General features: G+C 44.8%; 1 protein-coding gene across 1 annotated transcript in view; it reads right to left on the reverse strand.

Annotated features, from left to right (window-relative positions):
• Positions 1 to 13844: 13844 nt before the first annotated feature.
• The window catches only part of ADAMTS14 (ADAM metallopeptidase with thrombospondin type 1 motif 14), a 112632-nt gene continuing 102419 nt past the window's right edge, over positions 13845 to 24057 (reverse strand). The window contains exons 18-24 of the mRNA XM_075000267.1: positions 23879 to 24011; positions 22953 to 23160; positions 21829 to 21958; positions 20622 to 20732; positions 17521 to 17610; positions 16021 to 17415; positions 13845 to 14844 (exon numbers count right to left, since the gene is read on the reverse strand). Coding sequence (XP_074856368.1) covers positions 16979 to 17415; positions 17521 to 17610; positions 20622 to 20732; positions 21829 to 21958; positions 22953 to 23160; positions 23879 to 24011 — 1109 coding nt within the window. The 3' untranslated portion in view covers positions 13845 to 14844; positions 16021 to 16978. The remainder of the gene's footprint in view (positions 14845 to 16020; positions 17416 to 17520; positions 17611 to 20621; positions 20733 to 21828; positions 21959 to 22952; positions 23161 to 23878; positions 24012 to 24057) is intronic.

Genomic DNA, 24057 nt, shown 5'->3' on the forward strand with positions numbered 1-24057 from the left:
GCTGAATCCCAGGGAATATTTTTCGCTGCAAGTAACCCATGATTTACTTTTCTCTTGTTTGGTGAATAAATCACCATTTTAAAGCAACTGATCTGATCCTGTGTCATAAGAATGGGCTGGAGTTTTACCCACAGGGGGCATTCCCCAGTGTGCTTACCTAAGTTAGAGGTGTCTCCAAGCATTGGGGTGGTGGCAGCAATACCCTCCATGGTCCAGGGGAATCTGTGACCCTGGAAAGTTTTAAAGGAAAGCCTGTGTATAGGCAAGGTGCTTTAAAGACTTTGTGGGATCCCACTTTCTGCACTCGGAGTGCCAGAGTAGGGGAGGATCCCTGACAGCAAGTTATACAGCTTTAGTTCCTTCTTTAGAAATCAAAACCTCCCAATCCTTTTTTCCCCATTTCTCTGAATTATCTCCAATTACCTCAAATTGTTTTTCTGATAATGAGAAGTGCAGAATTACAAAGATAAATTATTCTGTTACCACAGTGTCAAACTTTATACTGGAGTGACTTTGCACACCTACAGGAAAGACTTATATTTGTTGTTCTCACCATGTGGTACCACACCAGAGTCCCTGAATATGGCAAACAAGCAGAGAAACAGTCTCTGACTCACCAAGCCCTCAAGAGACACAGTGAGGGATTAAATTTACTATAAGAAGCCTTTTAGCCCAGCTGAACACATTGGGAGATTGTAGACCTTAAAGCACTTGATCTCTCTTTATTATTGTTTTTCTTTTCAGGGTGAATTGATTAGTGCTGGCACACGATGCCAGGCCTGTACACTGAGGTCCACAATGTTAAGCCAGTGCAAAATTCCTGTCTATGAACTCTCATTCTGAACCTGTCTGACTCTGCCAGGCAGTGTGACAACCAGGTGTCACCTGTAGTAATGGATTTTTGTTTTTCAAGCAAGTAGCCATTTCTGGGAGGTGAACAGAATTCACTACAGGGGGTCCTTGTTATCAGTCATTTTGCATATAAGTTGCCAGTTAATTAAGGAAACAAATTCATTACACATCGGACAGATCTGCACTTAAGTTGTTTTTCAAGGGACCACAATCCTTTGCATAATTGTCCTTACTGTCTGTAAGTTTTGAAGTGAACACATTGCAAGTACACATACTTTATCACAGTATATTTGTGTAATCCTTTATCTATGACTGGGAAATTAAGTGTTCGTGTAAAATTAAGTGTTATTTTCAAGAGGCAACATGTTAGTGAGAGTCTCACTGTGAAAAGAGATGTGATAAAGTGCATCTGAAATGGTGAATGGGCTGATAAATTTCGCACCATCTTGGCCTACCTCTGACAATGGTTCATACCATTGCCAAGAAAGCTGATGATATAATGGAAAAGCCTAAGCATATGACACAGCATTCTTCTGTAAAGATCACTCAGCAAAGAAGAAAGGTGATGGAAACAATGGAGACAATGTTGGCTACGTGATTGGATGACTTGTGCATATGCAGAATATGCCGGTAAGTCTCAGTATCATTCAGGGAAGGCAGTGAGGTTATTTGAATTCCTGAAGGAGAAAGAGAAGCAGGAGATGGATACACTTCTAAAGAAGCAGCATTTAATTCCAGCTGTGGCTAGTTTCACAGTTTCCAGTCATGCTATGGGTCCAAGACCATTAGAGTGGAAGGTGAAGCAGCGAGTGCCAACACGGAGCCAGCCAAAGTGTATGAGGCAAAGCTGAGAGAGATCATTCAGGAAGGAGGATTCAATCCACAACAAGTCTTTAATGTGGATGAGAGGGGATTTTATTGGAAACAAATGCTGAAATGAACCTACATTTCTGTTAATGAAAAATGTGCACCAGGCTTCAAAAGACTGCCTGACATTCTTGCTCAGTGGCAATGCCAAAGGAGACAAGAAAATTAAACAACTGCTCATTTATCATAGCGAGAACACTTGTGCCATGAAAAATTAAATCAAGTCTTGTCTCCCCATCCTATGGAAGTCTCAGCGAAAATCTTGGATAACAAAGCAAATCTTCCATGACTGGTCCAAGGATTATTTTGTTCAGGAAATGAAAAATATTGTGAAGAGCAAAATCTAACATTCTAAATATTTCTTCTTGTAGACAGTGCTGCTGCATGACTTAGAATATGAATCATTATGCCCCAGCATTAAAGTTGAGTTTGTACCACCACACCCTACATTGCTGATCCAACCAATGGATCAAGGTGCGATCACTAACTTTAAAGTCTGTTATCTATGTAAGGCATTCAGAAGGCTCATCAAGGATACAGACGGTGAAGGAAAACCAACTGTGCAAGAATTTTAGAAAACTTTTAACATAATGGATGCAGTGATGCACATTGGTGTAGCATGGGATGAAGTAAGTGTTCGATGCATGAACAGTGTGTGGGAAAAAAAATCTATCCTGGAACAGTGAATGACTTTGTTGGTTTTGATGAGACCACAATTCAAAAGGAGTTGGTGATGCTAGCAAAGATGGTATTTGACAGTGTCAGTGAAGAGGATTTGACTGAGCTGCTTGCTTCTCATTCAGAACCTCTAAGTAATGAAAACCTGGAAGAGCTAAATAAGCAAGCATTTGAAGAGGAAAGCCAGGATGAAGATGAAGAAGAAACAACGAAGAAGGAAGATAAAGAACTTACGGTGAAGTCTCTTTGCCATATTTGTAACCTTGCTGATGAAATCATTCACACAATCAAGACTCGTGATCATCTGACTGATCATTCTTCCAAGGTTGCATGTCTCATAAATGACAGCTTGTCACGCTATCGAGAGATTTTTGGATGCAAAAATTTGTTTTGGCAAGCAGACAACACTAGAGTCTCTCTTTACGAAAGCAAAAAAACCCGAACCAGTCACAGAAGCAGCTGGATCTTCAGGCCTTCAAGACATGGAAGAAGCAGGACCAATAGTTGTGCAACCTTTAGGCATCAGAGAGGATGAAGAAATTGGCATCTGGGATGATGAAGAGATGTTGGTGGATGACTCCCTTGTCCCATCTCCCTTCTCCTCTGCCTAAGTCTCACTAAACAGGGGGTACTGTTTCAGTATCCCTGCTTCCACTATCAAGCACATCAAATCCATTTACAAGGTGAGAATAGCAGCATACTTGTCTTATCTATTTCTATGTATTTTTTGTGGGTTATAGGTACATTAGATGTATATACACGCGCGTGAACTGTATGTTTTGGGAACATATCTCAAGCTAATTACATTATTACTTATGGGTATTAATTCCCCTTTATAAGTCATTGCATTATAAGTTGCATTATTTAGGAACGTAACCTGGACTTTTAACAAGGACCACGTGTATCTCATTTTGCAAAGGGCACCAAGCAGGAACAAAATGAGAACAAAGAAATTTCAAATGGTCAACATCTGGCAAGTCAGACCAGCATTTTTAGAACATTGATCTTTGTTCTGACATCCATCACTACTGAGAACAGCCTCTCTCCATCCTCTTTAGAGCCCCTCTTCAAGAAGTTAAAGGTTGCTATCAAATTGCCCCCACTCTTCTCTTCTGCAAACTAAATAAGCTTAGATCCCTCACACTCTCCTCAGAAGTCATGTGCTCCAGCCCCCTAATCATTTTTGTTGCCCTCTGCTGGACCCACTCCAATGCATCCACATCCTTTCTATACTGGGGGTCCCAGAACTGGATGCAGTACTCCAGATGTGGCCTCACCAGAGCCAAATAGAGGAGAACTTCTCCAGATCTGCTGGAAATGCTCCTCCTAATGCACCCCAATATGCCATTAGCCTTCTTGGCTACAAGGGCACACTGTTGACTCATATCCAGCCTCTCATCCACTATAATCCCCAGGTCCTTTTCAGCTGTTCTGCTACTTATCCAGTTGGTCTCCAGCCTCTACCAATGCTTGGGATTCTTCCGTTCTGAGTGCAGAACTCTACCCTTGTCTTTGTTGAACCTCATCAGGTTACTCCTCCAATTCGTCTATGTCACTCTGGATCCTATCCCTACACTCCAATGTATCTACCTGTCTCCAAGCTTTGTATCCTCTGCAAATTTCCTGAGGGTGCAATCCATCTCCTCATCTAGGTCATTAATAAAGATATTGAATAATACCTGACCGAGAACTGATCCTTGGGGCACTAAACTTGAAATCGACTGCCAACCAGACATTGAGACATTGATCACTACCTGATGGGCCTGATCATCCCGTCAGGTTACTATCCACTTTGTGATTCACGTCTTACACAGTAATGACCACCTCCCTGTACCTCCACAATAATTTCAAGCATTGGTAATATTCCACAGTTCCTACACTGGGTGATAGCTTAATTTGTGACTTTACAACAAGTTGTGTACAGCAGGCAAAACACCACTGCTTTTTCCTGCTATCCAGCAGCTTTTGCAAAACAAGCAATTATTTAGAGATACAAACCCCATTTATATTTACATATACACACCCAAACAACTCTTCCCATTTGCATCTCTAAAGAACATATTCCTCAGATTCCTGCAGCAGGCTTGAGCTCCTGCTAGCACATTCCTTACATGTCTGTCTACACATTTGCTTTCTACTTACAGATATATGGCTGATTATGGGATGACGAGGATATTTACTGGATTCATTTCAGCTGCTTAGGAGCAATCATTTCTCTCTGTCCCCTCTGCATTTGCCACAAAGACCCCTCAGAGTGCAACTGTTCTGAGTTTAAAAGAATTGCTCTTCCTCTCACTGGCTTACCTGACCGTCCCCTGCAGAGCCTTCTGTTAACCTTTTACAGGCATTCATTCATGATAGTTGCACAGACCCACTTTGTTCCACTTGGGTATCATGGCTGGCTGGTGTATTTTCACCAGGGGAAGAGATTTCCAAAAACTGGCTGTTCTTCACTTCTGTATGGTGACAGCGCACAAAAGTTTCTCTCTCTCTCTCTCTGTAGTTCAAACGTGGCTCCTTCAGCCTCTGTCTCTCTCTTCACTTATATTTAATGTCAATTTGAAGTCTCTTGAAAAAACTCTTTTGTAGAAGCTGCCTCTTTCTGTAAAGATGATTTTCTGGAAAAAAAATTAATAAAAATCTGCCTTTTTCCATAATGCAGATGACTCAAACAATTTCTCTCATCAGGCAAAGAGACTGCTGAAAAATGGCTGTTTGTTTTCAATGCTAGGGGCGAACAAGAGCAATGTAGTCTGTCATGATGACATCACACACCCACAATCACTTCAGGTACAAGTGCTGAAGGAACCGACCAGGGGCCTTGCACAACTTGACCTGCTGCTCACAAACAGGGAAGAACTAGTAGAAGAAATAGAAGTGGGAGGGAACCTGGGCTGCAGCAACCATGAGATCATAGATTTCAGGATCCGGACAAAAGTAAGAAAGGTGAGCAGTAACATACAGACCCTTGATTTCAGAAGAGCAGACTTTGAGAGACCGGATGAGCAGGATCCCTTGGGAAATGAAGATGAAGATGAAGGGGAAAAGAGTTGAAGAGAACTGGAAGTATTTTAAAGAAGCCTTACTGAAGGCACAGGAACAAACAATCCCGCTGCGTAGTAAGAAATGCAAACATGGTAAGCAACCAGCTTGGCTTAACAGGGAAATCCTTAGTCAGCTTAAATTCAAAAAGGATGCATACAAGAAGTGGAAACATGGACAGTTGACTAAGGAGGAGTATAAACACACGGCTGGAGAATGCCGGGCAGTAATCAGGAAAGAGAAAGCACAATTGGAACTGCAGCTGGCAAGGGATGTGAAGAGTAACAAGAAGGGTTTCTATAGGCATGTGAACAATAAACGGGTTATCAGAGAAGGTGTGGGGCCATTACTGGATGAGGGAGGTAACCTAGTGACAGATGATGCAGGAAAAGCTGAAGTACTCAATGCTTTTTTTGCCTCAGTCTTCACGGACAAAGTCAGCTTCCCCATGACGGTCCTAGATGATACAGTATGGGAAGGTGGAGGGCAGCCATCTGTGGGGAAAGAACAAGTTCTGAGCTATCTAGAAAAACTAGATGTGCACACAAGTCCATGGGTCTGGATTAAATGCACCCCAGGGTACTGAGAGAATTGGCAGAGGTCACTGCTGAACCTTTGGCCATTATCCTTGAAGACTCTTGGAGATCAGGGGAGATACCGGATGACTGGAAGAAGGCAAACGTAGTGCCCATCTTTAAAAAAGGAAAGAAGGACAATCCAGGGATCTATAGACCCGTCAGCTTTACCTCAATCTCCAGGAAAATAATGGAGGGAATCCTCAAGGAATCCATTTTGGAGCACTTGGAAGAGGGGAAAGTGGTCAAAAGTAGCCAACATGGATTCACCAGGGGCAAGTCCTGCCTGACTAATCTGATCAGCTTCTATGATGAAGTAACAAGCTCTGTGGACATGGGGAAGTCAGTGGATGTGATATACCTTGACTTCAGTAAGGCTTTTGATACGGTCTCCCACAACATTCTTGTCCATAAATTAAGAAAATATGGATTGGCTCCTTGGACTATAAGATGGATAGAAAGCTGGCTTGATGGTCGGGCCCAACAGGTAGTGGTCAATGGCTCAATATCCGGATGACTGTCTGTTTCAAGCGGAGTGCTGCAAGGCTCGGTTCTGGGCCTGGTGTTATTCAGCATCTTTATTAATGACCTGGATGAGGGACTGGATTGCACCCTCAGGAAGTTTGCGGATGACACAAAACTAGGGGGAGAGGTAGATTCGTTGGATGGTAGAGAGAGAATCCAGAGGGACCTGGATAAATTGGAGGACTGGGCCAAAAGAAATCTGATGCGGTTCAATAAGAAGTGTAGAGTCCTGCACCTGGGGCGGAAGAATCCCAAACATTGTTACAGGCTGGGGACCGACTGGCTCAGCAGCAGTACAATGGAAAGGGACTGAGGGGTTATGGTGGATGAAAGCCTGGATATGAGTAAACAGTGTGCCCTTGTAGCCAAGAAGGCTAACGGCATACTGGGGTGCATTAGGAGGAGCATTTCGAGCAGATCTAGAGAAGTAATTATTCCTCTTTATTCGGCACTGGTGAGGCCACATCTGGAATATTGTGTCCAGTTTTGGGCCCCCCAGTATAAAAAGGATGTGGATTTGCTGGAGCAGGTTCAGCGAAGGGCAACAAAAATTATTAAGGGTCTGGAGCACAAGACCTATGAGGATAGGCTGAGGGATTTGGGCTTGTTTAGTTTACAGAAGAGAAGACTTAGAGGTGATTCAGTAGCAGCCTTCAACTTCCTGAAGGAGGGTGAGAAACTGTTCTCAGTGCTGTCAGATGGCAGAACAAGGAGTAATGGTCAGAAGTTGAAGAGGGAAAGGTGTAAGTTAGATATTAGGAAAAACTACTTCACCAGGTGGGTGGTGAAGCATTGGAACGCATTGCCTAGAGAGGTGGTGGATTCTCCATCCCTTGAGGTTTTTAATTCCCGGCTGGACAAGGTCCTGGCTGGGATGACTTAGTGGGGGTTGATCCTGCTTGAAGCAGGGGGCTGGACTAGATGACCACCTGAGGTGCCTTCCAGCCCTGTGGTTCTGTGATTTTTTCTTATAATGCACTGGCAAAAAACCCAGAATGAAATGGGGCTGAAGGAACTGTAGGATAGGAGCCCACAAGGCACTGTTGCAAGAGTTGAACTTTGGCGATTTAGTGGGGATGCAGTAAGTCGACTTTGTGAGCAAGTGCAGACACTCAATTTCAACTTTTAAAATATAGTGTTAAAAGCCGACTTGAATAGCCTCAGGCTCACAGAAAATAGTATCGGTCGTCACTCTGTAGATTAAAAATATATGTTTGTATTTATATAGTCATACATTCAGACACACACACACACATTCCTATTTTGCTATATCATGTTGTTTAGCAAGGATAAGATTTTAATCTGTAAATTATATCGTTCTTTCCCTTTTTGCAAACATGGCATAAAATGAGATCTTTAATCATATATATATAGGGAGGGAAAGTTGAAAACACATGAAACCAAATCCTTAGTCCATTACAGCAACTGAGGATCTGGATTATAGGATATGTTGCACTGGTAAACCCAACCAAAATCATTAAGTATTTTCAAGGGCAATATTATAACTTGATTCCTGAATCCGTTATTGAATTCAGAATAAACAACAATCATAAGTACCGGGGAAAGGGATGTGCAAGCCTGTTAGTGCAAAAAACTCTAACTTAGCAGTCTTTGGAAATAAAGGTTGGCATCCACTGAAATTTATCAGCAAAAATCAGCTCCTTCCACACTGAATTCTTGATGCCAGGGAGTGATTCTCTGTGATGCCCACAAACTGGATTTCCCCCAGCATCATGTTTCTCGCTGAACTGTTCTGCAGAAAGACCCTGTTCTACAATGTAGGGATCTTCTTTGTAGCCAGCAGCCAAGTACAATGTATTAGAGCATCCTGTAGGGAAGAGGGTGTGTTTTGAGGCAAATATTGCTGATTTATAGAAGAGGTGCAGAACTGCAGTGAGACAGGACTATAATGATATGCAGAAGCTCAGTGGAATATGATGCAACATCCTGGAATAAAAGTGTACTCTGCTAAATATTTGATAGTATAACCTTAATAAATTTATGTTCTAGACAGGAAAATGTCCATGAAAACTGAAAAAGTCAAACTCTCCTCATTCCTCCATTTGAATCTTTCTCCACAATATTCAGCACCTCATTAGCATGCCGCCAGCCACGGCACTTTGAAAGTGCTGCATTTCACTCACACGCAGATTGTCTACATGGGGTCCACTTCAAGTGGGTCTGTCCCACGAAAGCTCATCATCTAACCAATCATTTTGTTAGTCTTTAAAGGGCTACTTGATTGCTTTTTTGTTTTGACAGATCCATCATGTATCTTTGCCAAAGGTGAGGGTATAAAGGCAAACTAGGGAGGCTTTTGAACATTTATGGACAAGTACTTTGCATTTGCCCCTCTAGCTATGGTTAAGAAGGTGGCACTGAAATTAACCCCAGCTGGTTTTCCACTACAGAACTTCCCTATGTGAAGCAAGGGGTGGCCACCTGGCACAGGGCTGTAGAGATATTGCAGTGACAAGATGGCTGACAGCCAGAAACTAACCAGGTTGAGTCCAAAAAAGCTTCCAGACTAATAAACATCTTTGGGGCAGGGAAAGAAAGCCTCTTTAAGACTAAAAGACCGTTGTTAAAAGACCAACTGAGAAATGTCTATTGATTTGCATTTGTGCACTGAAAGGTGTATAGGGGAATTAGTTTGAGAAGCTAATGAGCTGTGTTTGTGAGGTGGGACTGCCAAAGCTTGGAGAATGTTCAGGTTCTGCACCCCATTGTAGGGGTAGGACATAATGGATGGTCTGGGCTCATCTAATTACAATGTCTTTCTCCACTACTTTAGTGTGCAGAGTTTAACTGTGTGTGCCCCCAGCAGCCAGCAACAGGCAAGCTGTGTTCTGGATAGCTTGTAACACAAACAGGAGCTCAGTTAGGCTGCAGTACTGTGTTTGGAAGTGGGGAGATATCACCAATACAGTCTCTGCTGGTAAGCGCTACGGAGGCTGCACATTCTGCTCCAATGACTATGCACTTGTTGCTTAGGCAGCCAAAGAACTAATCCTACTGTGAGCTCACCGTTTCCTGCATTCAAGCAGTAATATGGTGCCTGGTGCCCTCTGGTGGTATGTCTCTTCCTGCCAGAGGGCCTAAAAGACATTTTATACTTTTCATATTAACCACTGCTTGATAGCTGTGAAGTTTGGTTTATTGTAGCTTTAAACGTGTAGCAATGTAATGCAAACACCAGGAAATCCCATCTCCTGGACAGAGACTGACCTCTACTCTGAGATTTAGGATGTCACCGGAATCCCTGGATAGAATACAAGTGTATTTACAAATACTCACTACAGTTACATCAGGGGTGGGTAATCCTTTTTGCAGAGGGGTCAATCCACAAATTTGGTACTCGTTGCGGGATGGCTCTGGCCCCCCTGGAAGGGGCAGGGCAGAAGGGTTGGGGTTGGGGGCTACAGAGACAAAGGGAGTGTGTGTGTGAGAAACTCTTTGTTAGAGACAGATTTTGTGGCACAAACTGAGTGTGCGCTGCAGTGTATATGTAACAGTGAGTGGGTGTGTCGTACAGACTGGGTATGTGGGACGGTGACAGTGTGTGTGTGTGTGTGCTGGCTGCTGCTGGGTAAGCTTCTGAGAGAAGGCCCCTCTGTCTCTTCAAGGGAAATCTGTCCTGCTCTGTTGTCTCCCCCTCCCCTGCTCTGCACTTCTGAGCGAGTCACTTACCATGCATGGTTCAGACTGTAGCAGCTCAGCTGTTGTCTCCTCCTGGATCACTGTTGTGCAGACATGAGATACAGGAGCCAGGGAACACCCTGAATTCAGCTCTATGCTCCACCTCTGCACAGCTAACAGGAGAATCAGAAGCAGCTCAGCTGCAGAGGATCGAGGTGGGGAAATGGCGGCTGAACACATGCTGCTGTCTGTAATTATGCACACCCTGATAATAAGCTGGCTGGGCCACATAGAAATGCTTTGGAGGGACAGATCCAGCCCCCAGTGCTGATTTTGCACACCCATGAGTTTCATCCTTGTCTGCTGTACAATTTAATTGTCAGGGCTCTGCCTTCATGGGTAAAATTATGTTAGTTCATTTTATTTGGGTTAATATTACTGCCAAGTCCCAATCCAGACCCAGGCTCACGAGTCTGAAGCCATGTTATCTGGCCATGTTTTAATGTAGCCTGCACCTTTGGCTACAACACAGCCTACTAACATGACTTCAGCTGCGTTAGCCTGTGTCTTAAAGGAGCTTTCAATTTTATTAAGCTAACTTGCCTGAAAATCACACCATTTTTTGCCAGTTAACACAGGGGCTATGGCTCTGGAACTGAAGCTTCCCTCTTGATATCAAAAATAAAAATCAATTTAGAGTTTCTAAAGAAAAGGTGACTGACAGGTCCCAGCCAAAGAACACCACCTAAATTTTCAATGTCAAACTGAAAACCAAGACTGAAGCAGAGTAGAAATTCTGCTTACTACTCCAAAATAGAAGTTTAAACCCACTGGCAACAATTTCTCTATCCCTTTAACTATCCCGATCTTCTTAGAAATGGTGATGTTTGTTTGAATTAACCATACCCATTTGCTCACCAAATAGCAGGCCACGTGTCTCACTGCACAGAGACTATGAAACATAATTAAAACCAAGCACTGCAACAGTAGTCAGCAGGTTTGTCTGGTTTTATGAAATGTAGTTATTACAGCCCATTCAGTGTTCTTGTTAATTTATAAGTATGTGTGTTTGTGTTCCCTGGGCCACTCTCATTTACAGAATAGAAATACTGCCAACATGTCTCTAAGATTTCACGGGAAACAGCCAGGTACATGTCTGGGTGGGTTTTGCTGAAATTATAGAAACGAAATACTGTTCTCCTTAAAGGTTGAATTAACTGACGCTGCCTCAGATTTATACCCGACCCACAGGGATAGACTGGATGTGGGGAAAGGTTATTGAATATGGCCCCCTAATAATGGACAATGTTTATTCTTTGGATGTTACACTCCACTAATCCAGACTCAGTAGAATTGTAAATTTAAACAGGTGTAAGGCAGAGGAGAATGAGGCCCAGGAAAGGGCCTCAGAGTGCTCCACAAACCAGGGCAATGGGTCTCTGCACTTGGCATTTCACAACAATGGGACTTTTCCCTCCTTTTGCCATTCTCCCTGAATCCAGAATGAAATTTATTTCCTGCCCATTCCTTTCCTTTTGCATAACATGCTACAATCTGGGACTAGAAGCCATGTCCCCTGCTACTTTTCAACATAAGAACCAGGGGGTCACCAAATGAAATTAAGGGATAGCAGGTTTAAAACAACAAAAAAAAAAGGCAGTACTTCTTCCCACAGCGCACACACGACCTGTGGAACTCCTTGCCAGAGGATGTTGTGAAGACCAGGACTTTAACAGGGTTCAAAAAAGAGCTAGATAAATTCATGGATGATAGGCCCATCAATGGCTATTAGCTAGGGTGCATAGGAATGGTGTCCCTGCCTCTATTTGTCAGAAGCTGGGAATGAGTGACGGGGTGAGGTAATTGATAATTACCTGTTCTGGTCATTCTTCTGGGACACCTGACCTTGCGCTGTCAGACGACAGGATGCTGAGCTAGATGGCTCTTTGGTGTGACTCAGTATAGTCATTCTTATGTTTTTATGACCAATAACGTTCTCAATAACCACACACAGATTGCCTTATTCACATGGTATATTTCCCCCTTCCTCAAAAATAAACAAACAGAAAAAGTTGGGGGTCTTGAGTGGATTTTTTTTACATTAAGAGTTTAAAAAAACCCACCAACAAAATTAATAAATATTAAAAGCTCTGACTCTCATATGTACAAAACTTTATACATCATAACACTGGACAAGGTTACATCACAAGAATGATCTAATGTATTAATTGAATCAGGAGGAGATAGGAAACCATCCCAGGCCCCAGCTCCACTCACTTTGTTAGGTATAAGCTGCAACATACAATCTTCTTGTAGGTCAGGGAGACAAACTTTCACTGCAGTGGAAGAAAAGGATTGGTGATATGACTTGCCCCACACAAACAGTGTCATTAGCTGGTGTGACACAGGTACCTCTCTGTGCAAGACCTTCCAGCTGCACCTCCTTCATATGCATTTGAGTGTCATGGTTGTGCCGAGCTGTGGTGGTGATTAGAGTTTTCTCCAGTTTTGCAAACCATGTATGTATTAGGACCTCACCAACATCAAACACATGCCCAATCCACTATAGATCTGTCTACAGTAGGCAAGAAAACCATTTTAGGAACATCAGTCACAGCAAGGGACTTGTGTTGCTCTCCTTGCAAGGTTAATACTTTTGCAGGACTGTATGGATACATCCACACAATCTTTCTGACAGCTGCTGTTATATCAGTGGGTTCCAGGACCCTTCGAAGAACCATCCTTTAGTGCTCAGTGATGTTGCAGGGACTGAGAGGTTGGGATAATTTCCAAATCTGACACACTGCACTGTGGAACACAGGAGGCTGGAATGGGTGCATTGGTGTAGCTGCTAAGCCTACAGCTTCCTGCTCACAAATGGAACAAATTATGGTACATAGTACTAATTCATCCAGTCCTGAGACACAGACTTGCTCCCAGATGCTGCAACATAAAACTCATACCATGTCTAGGACAGCTGTTGTGTGGAGTCCAAGGGCCTGCACATGCCCTGCTGTCTGTAGACATCCCAACCAGTGAGTGCTAGCAGTCTTTTTTTAAAATGCTTGATGAAACAATCTGTGTGTGTGGCAAAGGGCAAGTCTCTTGAACCCGTTTGAGAAGAAAGTTTTGCTTCAGGGAAAAAGCTGAAGAACTGTCTATATTCACGTTAATCCCAACACTGCACTGAGTTGCCACAGGACTAGTGGGAGAGATATATTTTACCATCTCCACTTAAGAACAGTTTCCTCTCACCATTTTTCCCTGTGGATTCAGAGTAAATGTCATAAGCTTTTTTAAATTTTTTGCGTGCATAATTTCTGTGCATTGTGTGTTGTTTATAGAACACATCAAACACACACCCTGATCTCAGCGCTCTCAGATTCCCTCCACCTGCAACAAGTTTCCACATCTCAACCATCCTGGTGCCTGCAGAGTAATTGTTGGTAATATAGAGAGCTGCTCCTACTCCACCCCAAACTCTCCAGAGGCTGTGGCGGATGTGGAGGTGCTGGCATTCTGGCACTCTTGAACCTGCTCACAATACCGACCAGGAACGACCACTGGCTACCAATAGCAGCTGTGGAGGCTGATGCAGTATTTCCCAATCCGTTCTTCCCAGTGGGCATTGCCGTCAAGGTAACGTACTTTGGTGGGAGGTGTAAGCTTCATCTGAGAGCCTTGGAAAAGAATGTTCTTTTAAAGTAAACAAGCCACAAAATGAAGCATTATTTTTGGCATAATAAGCAAATACTGAAACGCAAGCACTCCCATAAAAAGTTCACAATGACATCTCAAATAGGGGGACAAGCCACTAGCGGTGTGTGCAGTTTGCAGTGAGAAGTCATCTGAGGACCAGTTTCTGATTTTGTTACACCAGTGTAAATCTGGAGTAACTCCATTAAAATAAGTGAGGTTACTTAAGACTCACTCTGGTGGAGCTGTTGCCAGAACTGAGCCCCACATCTGCAGCAAACCGATGAAAATCCATGATGGTTCTCCAAACCTGCTTGATTCTCTCACAGACATCCCGCTACTGCATTTCCTTACATGTTGGTTGTTACTTTTAAGAATGCTTGTTTGTTACATTAGGGTGAGGGGGCTGTGATAGTTTGGCATGAAATTCCACTTGCTATCTGGATTAAATCTGCCTTTGTAAACCAATCAGTCTTCTGCTTTTGCGAATTCTACATTATACACCAGTATATCTCAGGCCTGGGAACGTGTCTCTGTGAGTCAGAGTCAGAGAATCACAAGCCGTTTGCATTTAGGGATTGGTTGATCTCTTCTCCAACAGCCTCAAATTCCTCACAACAGCAACTAACCAGCTGCAACAGACCAGGCCCTTACTATTAATATAGCATTGATGGTGTATCAACTAAGTATGCCATCCAAGGCTTCCTCTTCCCAGGCTAAGTCTCCAACGCACTACACACTGGCCTTTAAAGACTTCATGTAGCTTTAAGAAACATATAGCTGGGACTCTAAACTCCATGCTGGCCAGTGACCTCACCTGACACGGGCTTCTCAGCTATCCCTCCTCTGTCTGACATACAGAGAGACAGTTCCTTCCCCATCTTGTCAGTGATCTGGGAGCATGCAGAGAGTCACCACGAACCCAGATACTCAGCATTTTTTGCCTTTGTCTAAAATGTCACAAGACTTTCTGTGCAGAAGATAAAATGCAGAAAAAAATGGAAGAGACAGTAAAGAAAGAACCATTTTCAGTACTGGCCATTCCTTCCAACAGGCCGCAAAGCATATCATTAATTGAACAAATTATTGATTTTTTGAACATTTCTACCCCGTTCGTCACTCTTGTGTATAAAGTCCTTCTTCTGAAAAACTCATCATTTAAAATTAAAGCCTTAAAACACAAAACAACTATACACAGGTATGTACTGGGATACACCTTGTTTGGGTATAAATTGAAACTGATGTATGTATCCCCCACTTAAGATGGCTGTTAGACATTTAAGGGACCATACTTAGAACAAGGCTTGAGAGAGCCTTACCAGGAGTCCTTGATTTGTAGGCAGAAAGGCTGAGTTGTGGGACCAGGGGAGCACACACAAAAACTGATGACAGACAACAACAGAGAGGGGCACACAAAAACCAAGACAGCCAAGAAATGGCTGGGGAGCACAGCATAAACCCAGACAAAGCCAGTGAGAAAACAGCTTAATGCTGGCTAAAGAGGTATGTGGCAGTAAGGTAAAGAAATGCTCCTTTTGCTCCGAACAGCGCTTTGCACATTCCTTGCAAATAAACAAGATTGCAGCAAGGAAAATACTAGATTCCATCAATTGCCACTTCCAGCTGGAACATCCTCAGGTTCAGGGCCCAGGACAATCCCCACTCTTCCCCAGGCACTCCCCTTCCTACTGCTCCACCCCTTCCCCCAAGACCTGCCCCATATCTTCCTGCCCCTGCTCCACCGCCCCCCATTGCATTCCTCCTCCCAACCCCCTCCCCTCAGTGATGCAACCAGGAAATTACTGGGAGGCCTGGGGCTGGCAAAAATGTCAGGTCCTGCCCCACCCCAATGCACACTCCCTGCAGCAGTGGGAAGTGTTACAGACTAGATGGATATGTCCACTCTGAATTTAAATTATCAGAGCTGGCATGTCTTGACTTGGGCTCATGGGGATCAGGCCACAAAGCTGGGCCAGTGTAGATGTTTGGGCTTGGTCTGGAGCCTGAGGTCTTGCACCATCCCTGCTCCTGGGGTCTCAGCAAGAATCAAAGCAGCACCTTACAGTGTTCGAGAACAAGTACAACTCTCCCAGGACCAAAATTTCAAATGCAGAGAAGTGCATCATGGGAGTCACATATCACTAACCAAACTGCTCCGCACAGGGGCTGCTCTCCTCAAGCCTTGCAGGGCAACACGCTTCTCTCCCAAACAGAGAACAGTATTTGTGGATCAAATTCCCTGATTTTCTCAGAAGTTAATTCCATCCTCCTTCCCCCACTTCTGCCTCTTTCTCTGGGGACTGATCTTGCCGTTGCCTCACTCTGTAGGGCCTTTATGCACAAACACAGGCTGTCAGCCTGGAAAGGATGCTCTACACGGGTGGAGACAGGATGTGAGCACAGTGCACTTGGCCACATACCCCTTACTAAAGAAACACAATGCACCTGTAATGGACCATGCCTCTCCCATCTGGGTCAGAAGGCTGACAGCTCCTTCCCCCGACCCTACTTTTGAAATGGGTCTCCCCATCCACATGTTTGGAGTTCAAGTCCATCTGGCCTGCTGTTCCCCCACCCATGCTGTGCTCCTCACTGAGGTTAAGAATAGCAAATCTATTTGCAGCATCATTTCCAACAGGATTTCAGAGTCCACTGTGGTCCTTGCCACATGGATAACAGCAGCAGGTGAGTGAGGACTGAGCTGAGGGGCAAAGGGCTTTCCTGTTGCCTTTTGTTTTATTGCTTGAAAATTTCTTTGTAGCACCTTGGAAGGAAATTCCTGATTGATTCAAGCCACTCTCTGAGGTAACCAGGCATGGGCTACACAAGTTGTGCATGCTCAGCCAGTGTTTGTGGTTCATTTGCAACCCAGTGGCCGCTGCTGTTTCTTCCTTTTGTTTGTTTCTTTGAGCTGATCCTTTTTTGTTATTCCAATGAAGAGTTAAAAAGTGCCACTGCTGGAAAGTCATAAAAATAAAGCCAAGTTTTCGGTAGCCTTCTGTTTGTTTTTTAAATCTGTCTCTCAGCCATTCCCAAAAGTGGCTCAGAAACTTGGCTGCTCCACCCATGTAAACTGTCGACAAGAGGGACATTGGGAAAATGTTTCAAGTCACAAGAGGAGAGGAGGTCCTGAGACTGTTCTCCAGCTGCTCAGATGCCAGACTGTGTCTCTTCTGTCGTGCTACACCCTGAGAGGGGACAGAGGACTCACCTTTGCTGTCTGCATGAGCAGAGGATTTGCTCAAGGCAGGAGAGAACGACTGAAAGGCAGTGCTGCTCCAGATTTCCCCAGAACTCTGTCCTGCTGCAGCATGCCATCTAGGAGGTAGTAGTCTTGAGGTGTCAACTTTTGAAGTATCTGCCTTTGGAATGTGCCGAGATTGGGTGGCAGCATTAGCCCAAGAAGTTCCATGGACAGCTGAACCTTCTGTATTGGACAGCTGGGCGTGAGCACCCTGGGACACATCTGTCTCTTTGGCAGCTGTGCTTTGTATCCTCTGTGGGTGGTGCCAGGCAGTAGGATGAAAGGGCACTGGTGTAACTAGGCTGGGAAAGGAAGCACCCTCATAAGTTCCAGTCTCTGAAACACCTTGGTCTCTGCTGGGTGGCATGCTGGTGGTGGAGACCTTTTTGCCACAGGACTCACAGCAGAGTTTGTTGTAGCCAGGGATGGAGCAGTAGCGAGCCAGAACTTCCATCTGGCAGAATATGGACTTGTCCCCAAGGCAAGGCTCTTCTGTAATAAGGACATTTATAAAGAAGATAGCGAATGTAACCAGGACTTACAATAATAATGTGCACAATATACAATCCAAAATCACTGCATATGTGGGTTTGAAATTATCCCATAAAGCCGCTGTCAGAGTAAAATGTCATATTACACTTGGTGTGACATCATATCTAGTAATGGTCAAATTTCAAATTCAAGGCTTGGTTTAAGCTCTGAAAACTATGACCTCAGCTGTGACCCTGTCTGATCTGTCGGTGTTGACCTTCTGGTTTCAGGCATGTTGGAAGAACTCAGCTCCTCAAAGGAAAGGTGTAACAGAAGTACCAAAATATCGTTATTTTATTATTTTCAATGGTGCACACTGCAGTTACAGCTTGCTCCTCGGCAGCAGCTTGGCCCTCCCCCTTCCCAACAAAATCAAGACATGCCAAGATGCACAAATGTTTTTTTCTGAAATGAACCAGAACGATGAAATGTTTGGCTGAGGGGATTAGTAATGGGCCTTAAGACCTTTCACCTTTAGGACACCAGTTCAAAAAAGGAAGGCATTTCAGAGGGAGTCTATAGTCTCCTGACACAGCCTCATAAAAATTACTACAATTGTCATCACAACCAATGTAAGCCAGTGAGTGACTTCATTATCCCATTTTGGGTGGGACAACCCTGTATTGCGGGCACCACCTCAGTGTCCCAATGTATTTTGCCAAAGGGGCTAATTGCCCAGTAATTCCACTTTTTTACTAGCGCAGGTGGCTGCTGCTTGAGTTCCCCCAGCTGGTGGGAGCCGGTGCCAGACCATGTGGCAGCATAGCTACCGTCTTACTTCCCCCGGTTGGGTGGGAGCTGGACCTGTGCAGTGGCGCAGCTGCTGCCCGACTTCCCCCGGCTGGCGGGAGCCGGACCAGTGCAGCGGCCACCCAACTTTCACCGACTTGGGGGAGCCGGGAGCTGGACCCAGGCGTGACGGAGCTGGCAGGCCAGCAGCCTAGTTCCCAGTGCCCCAAGTCACGGGGCAGCCAAGAGCTGCACCTGCCCCCCGCAGCTCCCCAGCAAGGGTGGCAGCCCCCAGATAGGGTGACCATCCGTCCCCTGTCAGCTGGGACAGCATCATTCCCCCATGTCCCATACTTGGCCAGGGAAGATATGGTCACCCCACTTCATTGCTTTAATTTTACTGCATGAAGTTAGTGTTGAGTGGTAAGTGCTGGAATCGTTACTGCTGGAGACATCCATCCACTCACAGGCCAGAAGTATAATCAAGAGCAGTAGAAGCTCTGCCATGCCAAGAGGCCATGGTGCTGCTGGGGAAGAATAATCTTTAGTGATGAAGTGCTAATTAAAGACTGCCCCAGGCTCACTTAGGGCCTTCTGCAAAGCCCAATGAAATCAATGCAAGGTGTGCCAAGGGCTTTGGATCAGGTCCTTAATCCTTTTCAAGTCTGCTTCTTTGGAGTCCTGATACAGCAAGGTACCTAACAACAGGCATAATGTTTAGCATGTTATAGGTCCCCATTGACCTGAGCAGAATAACTCTGTATGCAGGAATTAAAATACCTTGCTGAACTGGGGCCTGGGACAGGGTCTCTGCTTTTGTCACGTCCAGACAAGAATCTAGCATACTTTTGATAGTAACAGATACAAATGAGAAGGAAGTCATTGTAGAATGTTGACATTTTCCCTCTAATAGAATGGGACTATCAGCTTAATCCACAGAGGCCATGAAATAACAACAACTTTCTGTCCCTATCTACGTATGTCAGATTTCAAATAACTGAGAAGTTACACATTCCCTGTCCATGTAGCTATCCAGTTGCAAAATACAACACAAAAACTCTTAAGATTAGGAAAAGACTCTCCGACCCAACGTCACTACTCTTTGTACCAACGAATACTGAAAATATTCACAAGTGAGAGAGGAAAATAACGAAAAAAAATGTACTTGGCTAAAAATTATTGGGGTTTGTGTATATATGGGAGAGAAAGAGAAATGTGTTGCAAGGGATGCATTTAATGCATATGCCAAAAGTGAGCAAATGGCATTTCTCATCTGTAATGGGAAAGGTCCAGAAGCAATGACTGTGTTTTCCTTGAACTATTGTTGAGGCAAGGGACAGATACCAGATTGTTGTTCACCCAAAGGGTGTGCCAGCAACTGGACAGTGTCAGTCTGGAAGAGAGCGCTGAGATGAATATGAAAGGGAAGAAATTACAGAAATAGTGCCCAAGAGCAGTATCCAGCTTCTTTGTAAACAAAGACACAATGCCCATAATGACAGAGGAGTTGAACTGCATGTTCACACCTCACTATGCAATCAGAAAATCCTTGCAACTGAGTATCATGGGCACTAGATGGCACCCTACTTTCAGTGTTAGAGACAAAAATGAAACCTCAGTGACTTCTTTAATTCTCAAAGGAAAAGACTCAGGGCACGTATTCATGATGGATGAAGGGCAGAGACCCATCCAGCAGGGGTTGATTTATCGCATTTAGTACAGATGAGAAGAGAGTTTGGGTTTTCCTTCAACTGCAAAAGGGGAGCAGGGAGGGTGGCAGGGGAAGAAATGGGGACAGGAACTTGTAACACTTGAAAAGAATGTGGCAAAGGTCTGTTTTCTGAATAGGCAACTCAGGTGAGTGCTGAATGCTGGCTTTAGAGAGGAACAAAGAAAAGTGTTAGAGGTCTAACTTCAGTCTCACTAAGCATGAAACAGGGAGATAATGGGTCACTTTCAGCACACTCATCTTAGCGTGGCAGCACTTTACTTCGGACTGCAACCATGTTATGCTTATATTTTCTTCTGGTGTCCACAACAGAGTAATAACATTTTCATCTTCCTTTGAGAAAGGTCTCCACCAGTCTTCAAAAACTAGGGCCCTCCATTAAGTTATTTCCACTTCAGTCACTGAAGAGGAAGAGAGCCTCTTGTAAACACTTAACAGCAGAATCCCTTCCTGAATAATTCAGGCACAGAGATTTCTGCTTCAAGCGACAGACTTAGGAAGAGGAGAAACTTACTTGAAGATATCTTGTTCACAGGATTTTTCGGCCCATCCTGGGGCACCTGCTGTACTTTTGGAGTCACATAGTCACTGGTGTTTGTGTTTGCAGCAATATTTGGTAGCTTTCCTGTACATAGATCCAGCCAAAAAAGTTAGTTACAAAGATAAGCCACACACAGGCATTTCCAAAATACTTTGTCAGTGTGTATGGTGTGGAGGGATCTTTACACCAGCCCTTGTCTTCTACAGCCCTGTCAAGATTTTTTTTTTTTTTTTTTTAAAGTAAAAAGGGTTTTCAGGTACATCAATTTTTGGACGTGCAATTGAGCCACCTTTAAAAGACTTGATTTTCTGAGAGCAGGTGATCAGCTTTCTGGAAATTAAATCCCTGTAAGGAATTGCAGACTGGGCACCCAAAAAAACTGAGCATCCAAAATATCTGTTAAAAATGTTGGCCAAGGCTTAAAATAAATGGAATTATCTCACATTCATCATCAATTATTCCCACATTATAACACTATCAGCAAATATGGTGCTGCAGAAAGGCCAAAGACCAGAAAGGCCAGGAGTTCTGTACTTTCTGATAAATTTATTCTTATATGTTAAGGTTTCTCCCAGCTGGTCCTCAAGGTCACTTGCTGGGTTGCCATTGTTTCATTAATATTCCCCTTAAGCTAATGGAACATCAGGGCTCGCTGCCTAGCACTGGTAGCAGCATAGCACAGGTACGCTACCAAAGACAGTAACAGAAGCAGTTCTAAATTCAAGCAAATCAGCGGAGCTGCCTCCTCCAATGGACTGTTCCGGGAGGCTGCCCCAGGCCCCATGCTTTGGAGGGCCCCCTGACAGCAGCCTCAGCTGTTCTATGGATGAGACCTGCAGAGCCGCAGGTGGAGTTGGGGATTACCCGGGGGACTGGGGCAGGGCAGGGGGAGGAGTCAGGCCTCCCACACTCAGTGCAGTGGAGGAAGCCGGAGTGCCCTGGCAGCTTGTTCCCCTCCGCTGCCCATCTCCCAGCCACTGTGCTCCATTCCACCATGGTGCTGGAATGCAGACACCCCAACGCCTGCCCCAGCCCACTTCACTTCACTCCCCTGAGCGACCCAAATCTATGTGAGAGCAAAGGAGTCCAATATGCACTACACCACTGCTCACTTCTCAGTCTGACTCCACCCCTGACTCCAGAAGCGTGTCTGTTCCGATGACATTTTGGTTCCTCTCACCTGGGCATGCTGCCATTTGGCAGACTTGGGCAGTCTCTGGCTTCTCATCCTCACAGTGCCCAATGCTATTGTCACTGGCTTTGCACACCACCTGGCGCTGCTGGATGCCTTCTCCACAGCTGACTGAGCACTGTGTCAAACCACCAAGGAGGGAAAAACACGCCTATCAGTGATGGGGGGGAAGCATGGATGGAGACACTGAAATGCATCTCATGCTTCAAGAGGCTTCAAAAAGAAGTGTGTGTGTCTGTGCACATGCATCAGACTGTGTATATAAACACACATTAGTAAGCAAACCAATGGATAAAGATCTTCTGGGCCCTGGTGAAACTTGTTTCCTTGTCTGGATACTGCTAAATCTTCCAAGTCAGAAGGACTTTCATCTCTATATCATAAAGCTACTTCCGGAGATTAACTGTTTGACTTCTCAAATGCACTGAATATCAATTATTTTCCCCTTGGTTCGATACCACTCGTCACCCATTATAAATGCCCTCCCTTTTCCCCACAATCCCTGTTGGCCGCTAATGACTGAGCTTCCCTCCAGGCTGGACAGAGGCAGCCCCAGGCCCAGCAACATACCCTTGTCTACTTCTAAAGCAATTACATGGAATGCTGCTTTTCTCTTGTCTTCCTGCAAACCAAACAATAAGGCCACCTGCTGTCTGTGCTATTATCTAGTCCCTGATAGCATTCACTTGCTATCTAGATGGCTTGCAGAAACACAGGACTTGTCTTCTGGGGCCTGATCCAAAGCTCAAGAAATTCAATGGAAATCTCTTTATTGATTTCACTGGACTTTGGATCAGGTACTTAGAATGAAGCACCTTTCCAGATAATGTCACACTATCTGTCCCCTATAAAAATATCCTCCTGACTGTGAAATACTCTCAGTTTTCAGCACTAATCCCCCAGCTACTCTGTATGGTCACCATTCACTAAAGATTAGTGGGTTAGCCTTAGCAATGAAGCAGTTTCTTTTGCAAGCCAACAGGGTACCGAGATCCATGACGATCATGCTTTCTGGGCATTCTGAATCAAGGAGCAAACAACGACAGATCTTTGGAACAAAAGCTTTACTCTGTCCCAACATTTTATGCATGGCAGAGCCCGGGCTCACTCACCTGGGACCAGGCCCCGGTCCTCCACTGGGCTGGACAGGGCAAGCGGCTGCAGGGCCTGCGTGTGTCCGGACGATCTCCTGTGCAGTAATGGGTGTGCACCATCCGGTTTGTGCCATTCATGAGGCGCTGGACACACTGCACAACCCTCATCTGAACTCCTAACTTGCCACAGGACTTGCTGCAGGCTCCCCACTCTGCTGCCATCCAGCTGAATCATTAAAATACAGCACTGTCAAGAGGCTGAGGGGGAGAATGTTAGGACTTCTTCAGATTCTGATTGGCTTATCTTTCTGGGGCTTTGAGGTCACAGACAGAGTCCTTGGAAGATATCTGGAAGCTCATATTCTCAGCTCTGTCATAGTCTTCAGGCAGAGGAGCAAACCCTCAGCAGCTGTAAGTCAGGACAACTCCACGAAATCCAGTGCAGCTACTTGATTTACAGAAGCTGAGAACCTGTTCCGAAGAGCCTTACAGCTAGCTGGGTTTTGTGCTGATCAAACATGGTGTACTCCGACATGCCAAACAATAGCAAGGTTGTCTTGGTCCCCTGTGACAGTCTGCATAACCCATCAGGAATAGTTATGCCTTCAATGACTTAAGTCTTGGTCAGTTCCCTTGCATGTCTACCTGCCTTATTTAGGCTGTTCTGGGTCTTCCACTCTGGACAGATTTTTTTCCTTTTGAACTTTTCAGGATGAGCATGGGAGTGGGGAGGGTTTTAAAAGGAAACAGCTTACCCTTTGCAACATTTGCATCCCTCCACCTCTTTGACAAGGACAGGAGGAGGAAGACAGGCAGCCTCACACTAGCTTTGGCACCAGCACCATTAATGGAAAATGACCAGAGCCTCCTGCCTCAACCTTGGGCGCCTTCATGCAGGCACATCAGAGCACAAGAGCAGCATGATGATAAGAGGGAGAACTCACGCTGGCTGGGAGCACTCCTGCGGGTTACATCGCCTCCGGATCGGCTTCGGTTTCTTGCCATTATCGCAGAAGTTTCGATGCACCATCCGGTTAGAGCTTTTCCTCCGACAGCCATACTTGGTGTACTGGATACCTGAAGGAAACACAGAAAGAAAAACCAACAAGGAATAAGTGACTCA

The sequence above is a fragment of the Carettochelys insculpta genome, chromosome 7 (genome assembly GCF_033958435.1).
Source record: "Carettochelys insculpta isolate YL-2023 chromosome 7, ASM3395843v1, whole genome shotgun sequence".
Lineage (NCBI taxonomy): Eukaryota > Metazoa > Chordata > Testudines > Carettochelyidae > Carettochelys > Carettochelys insculpta.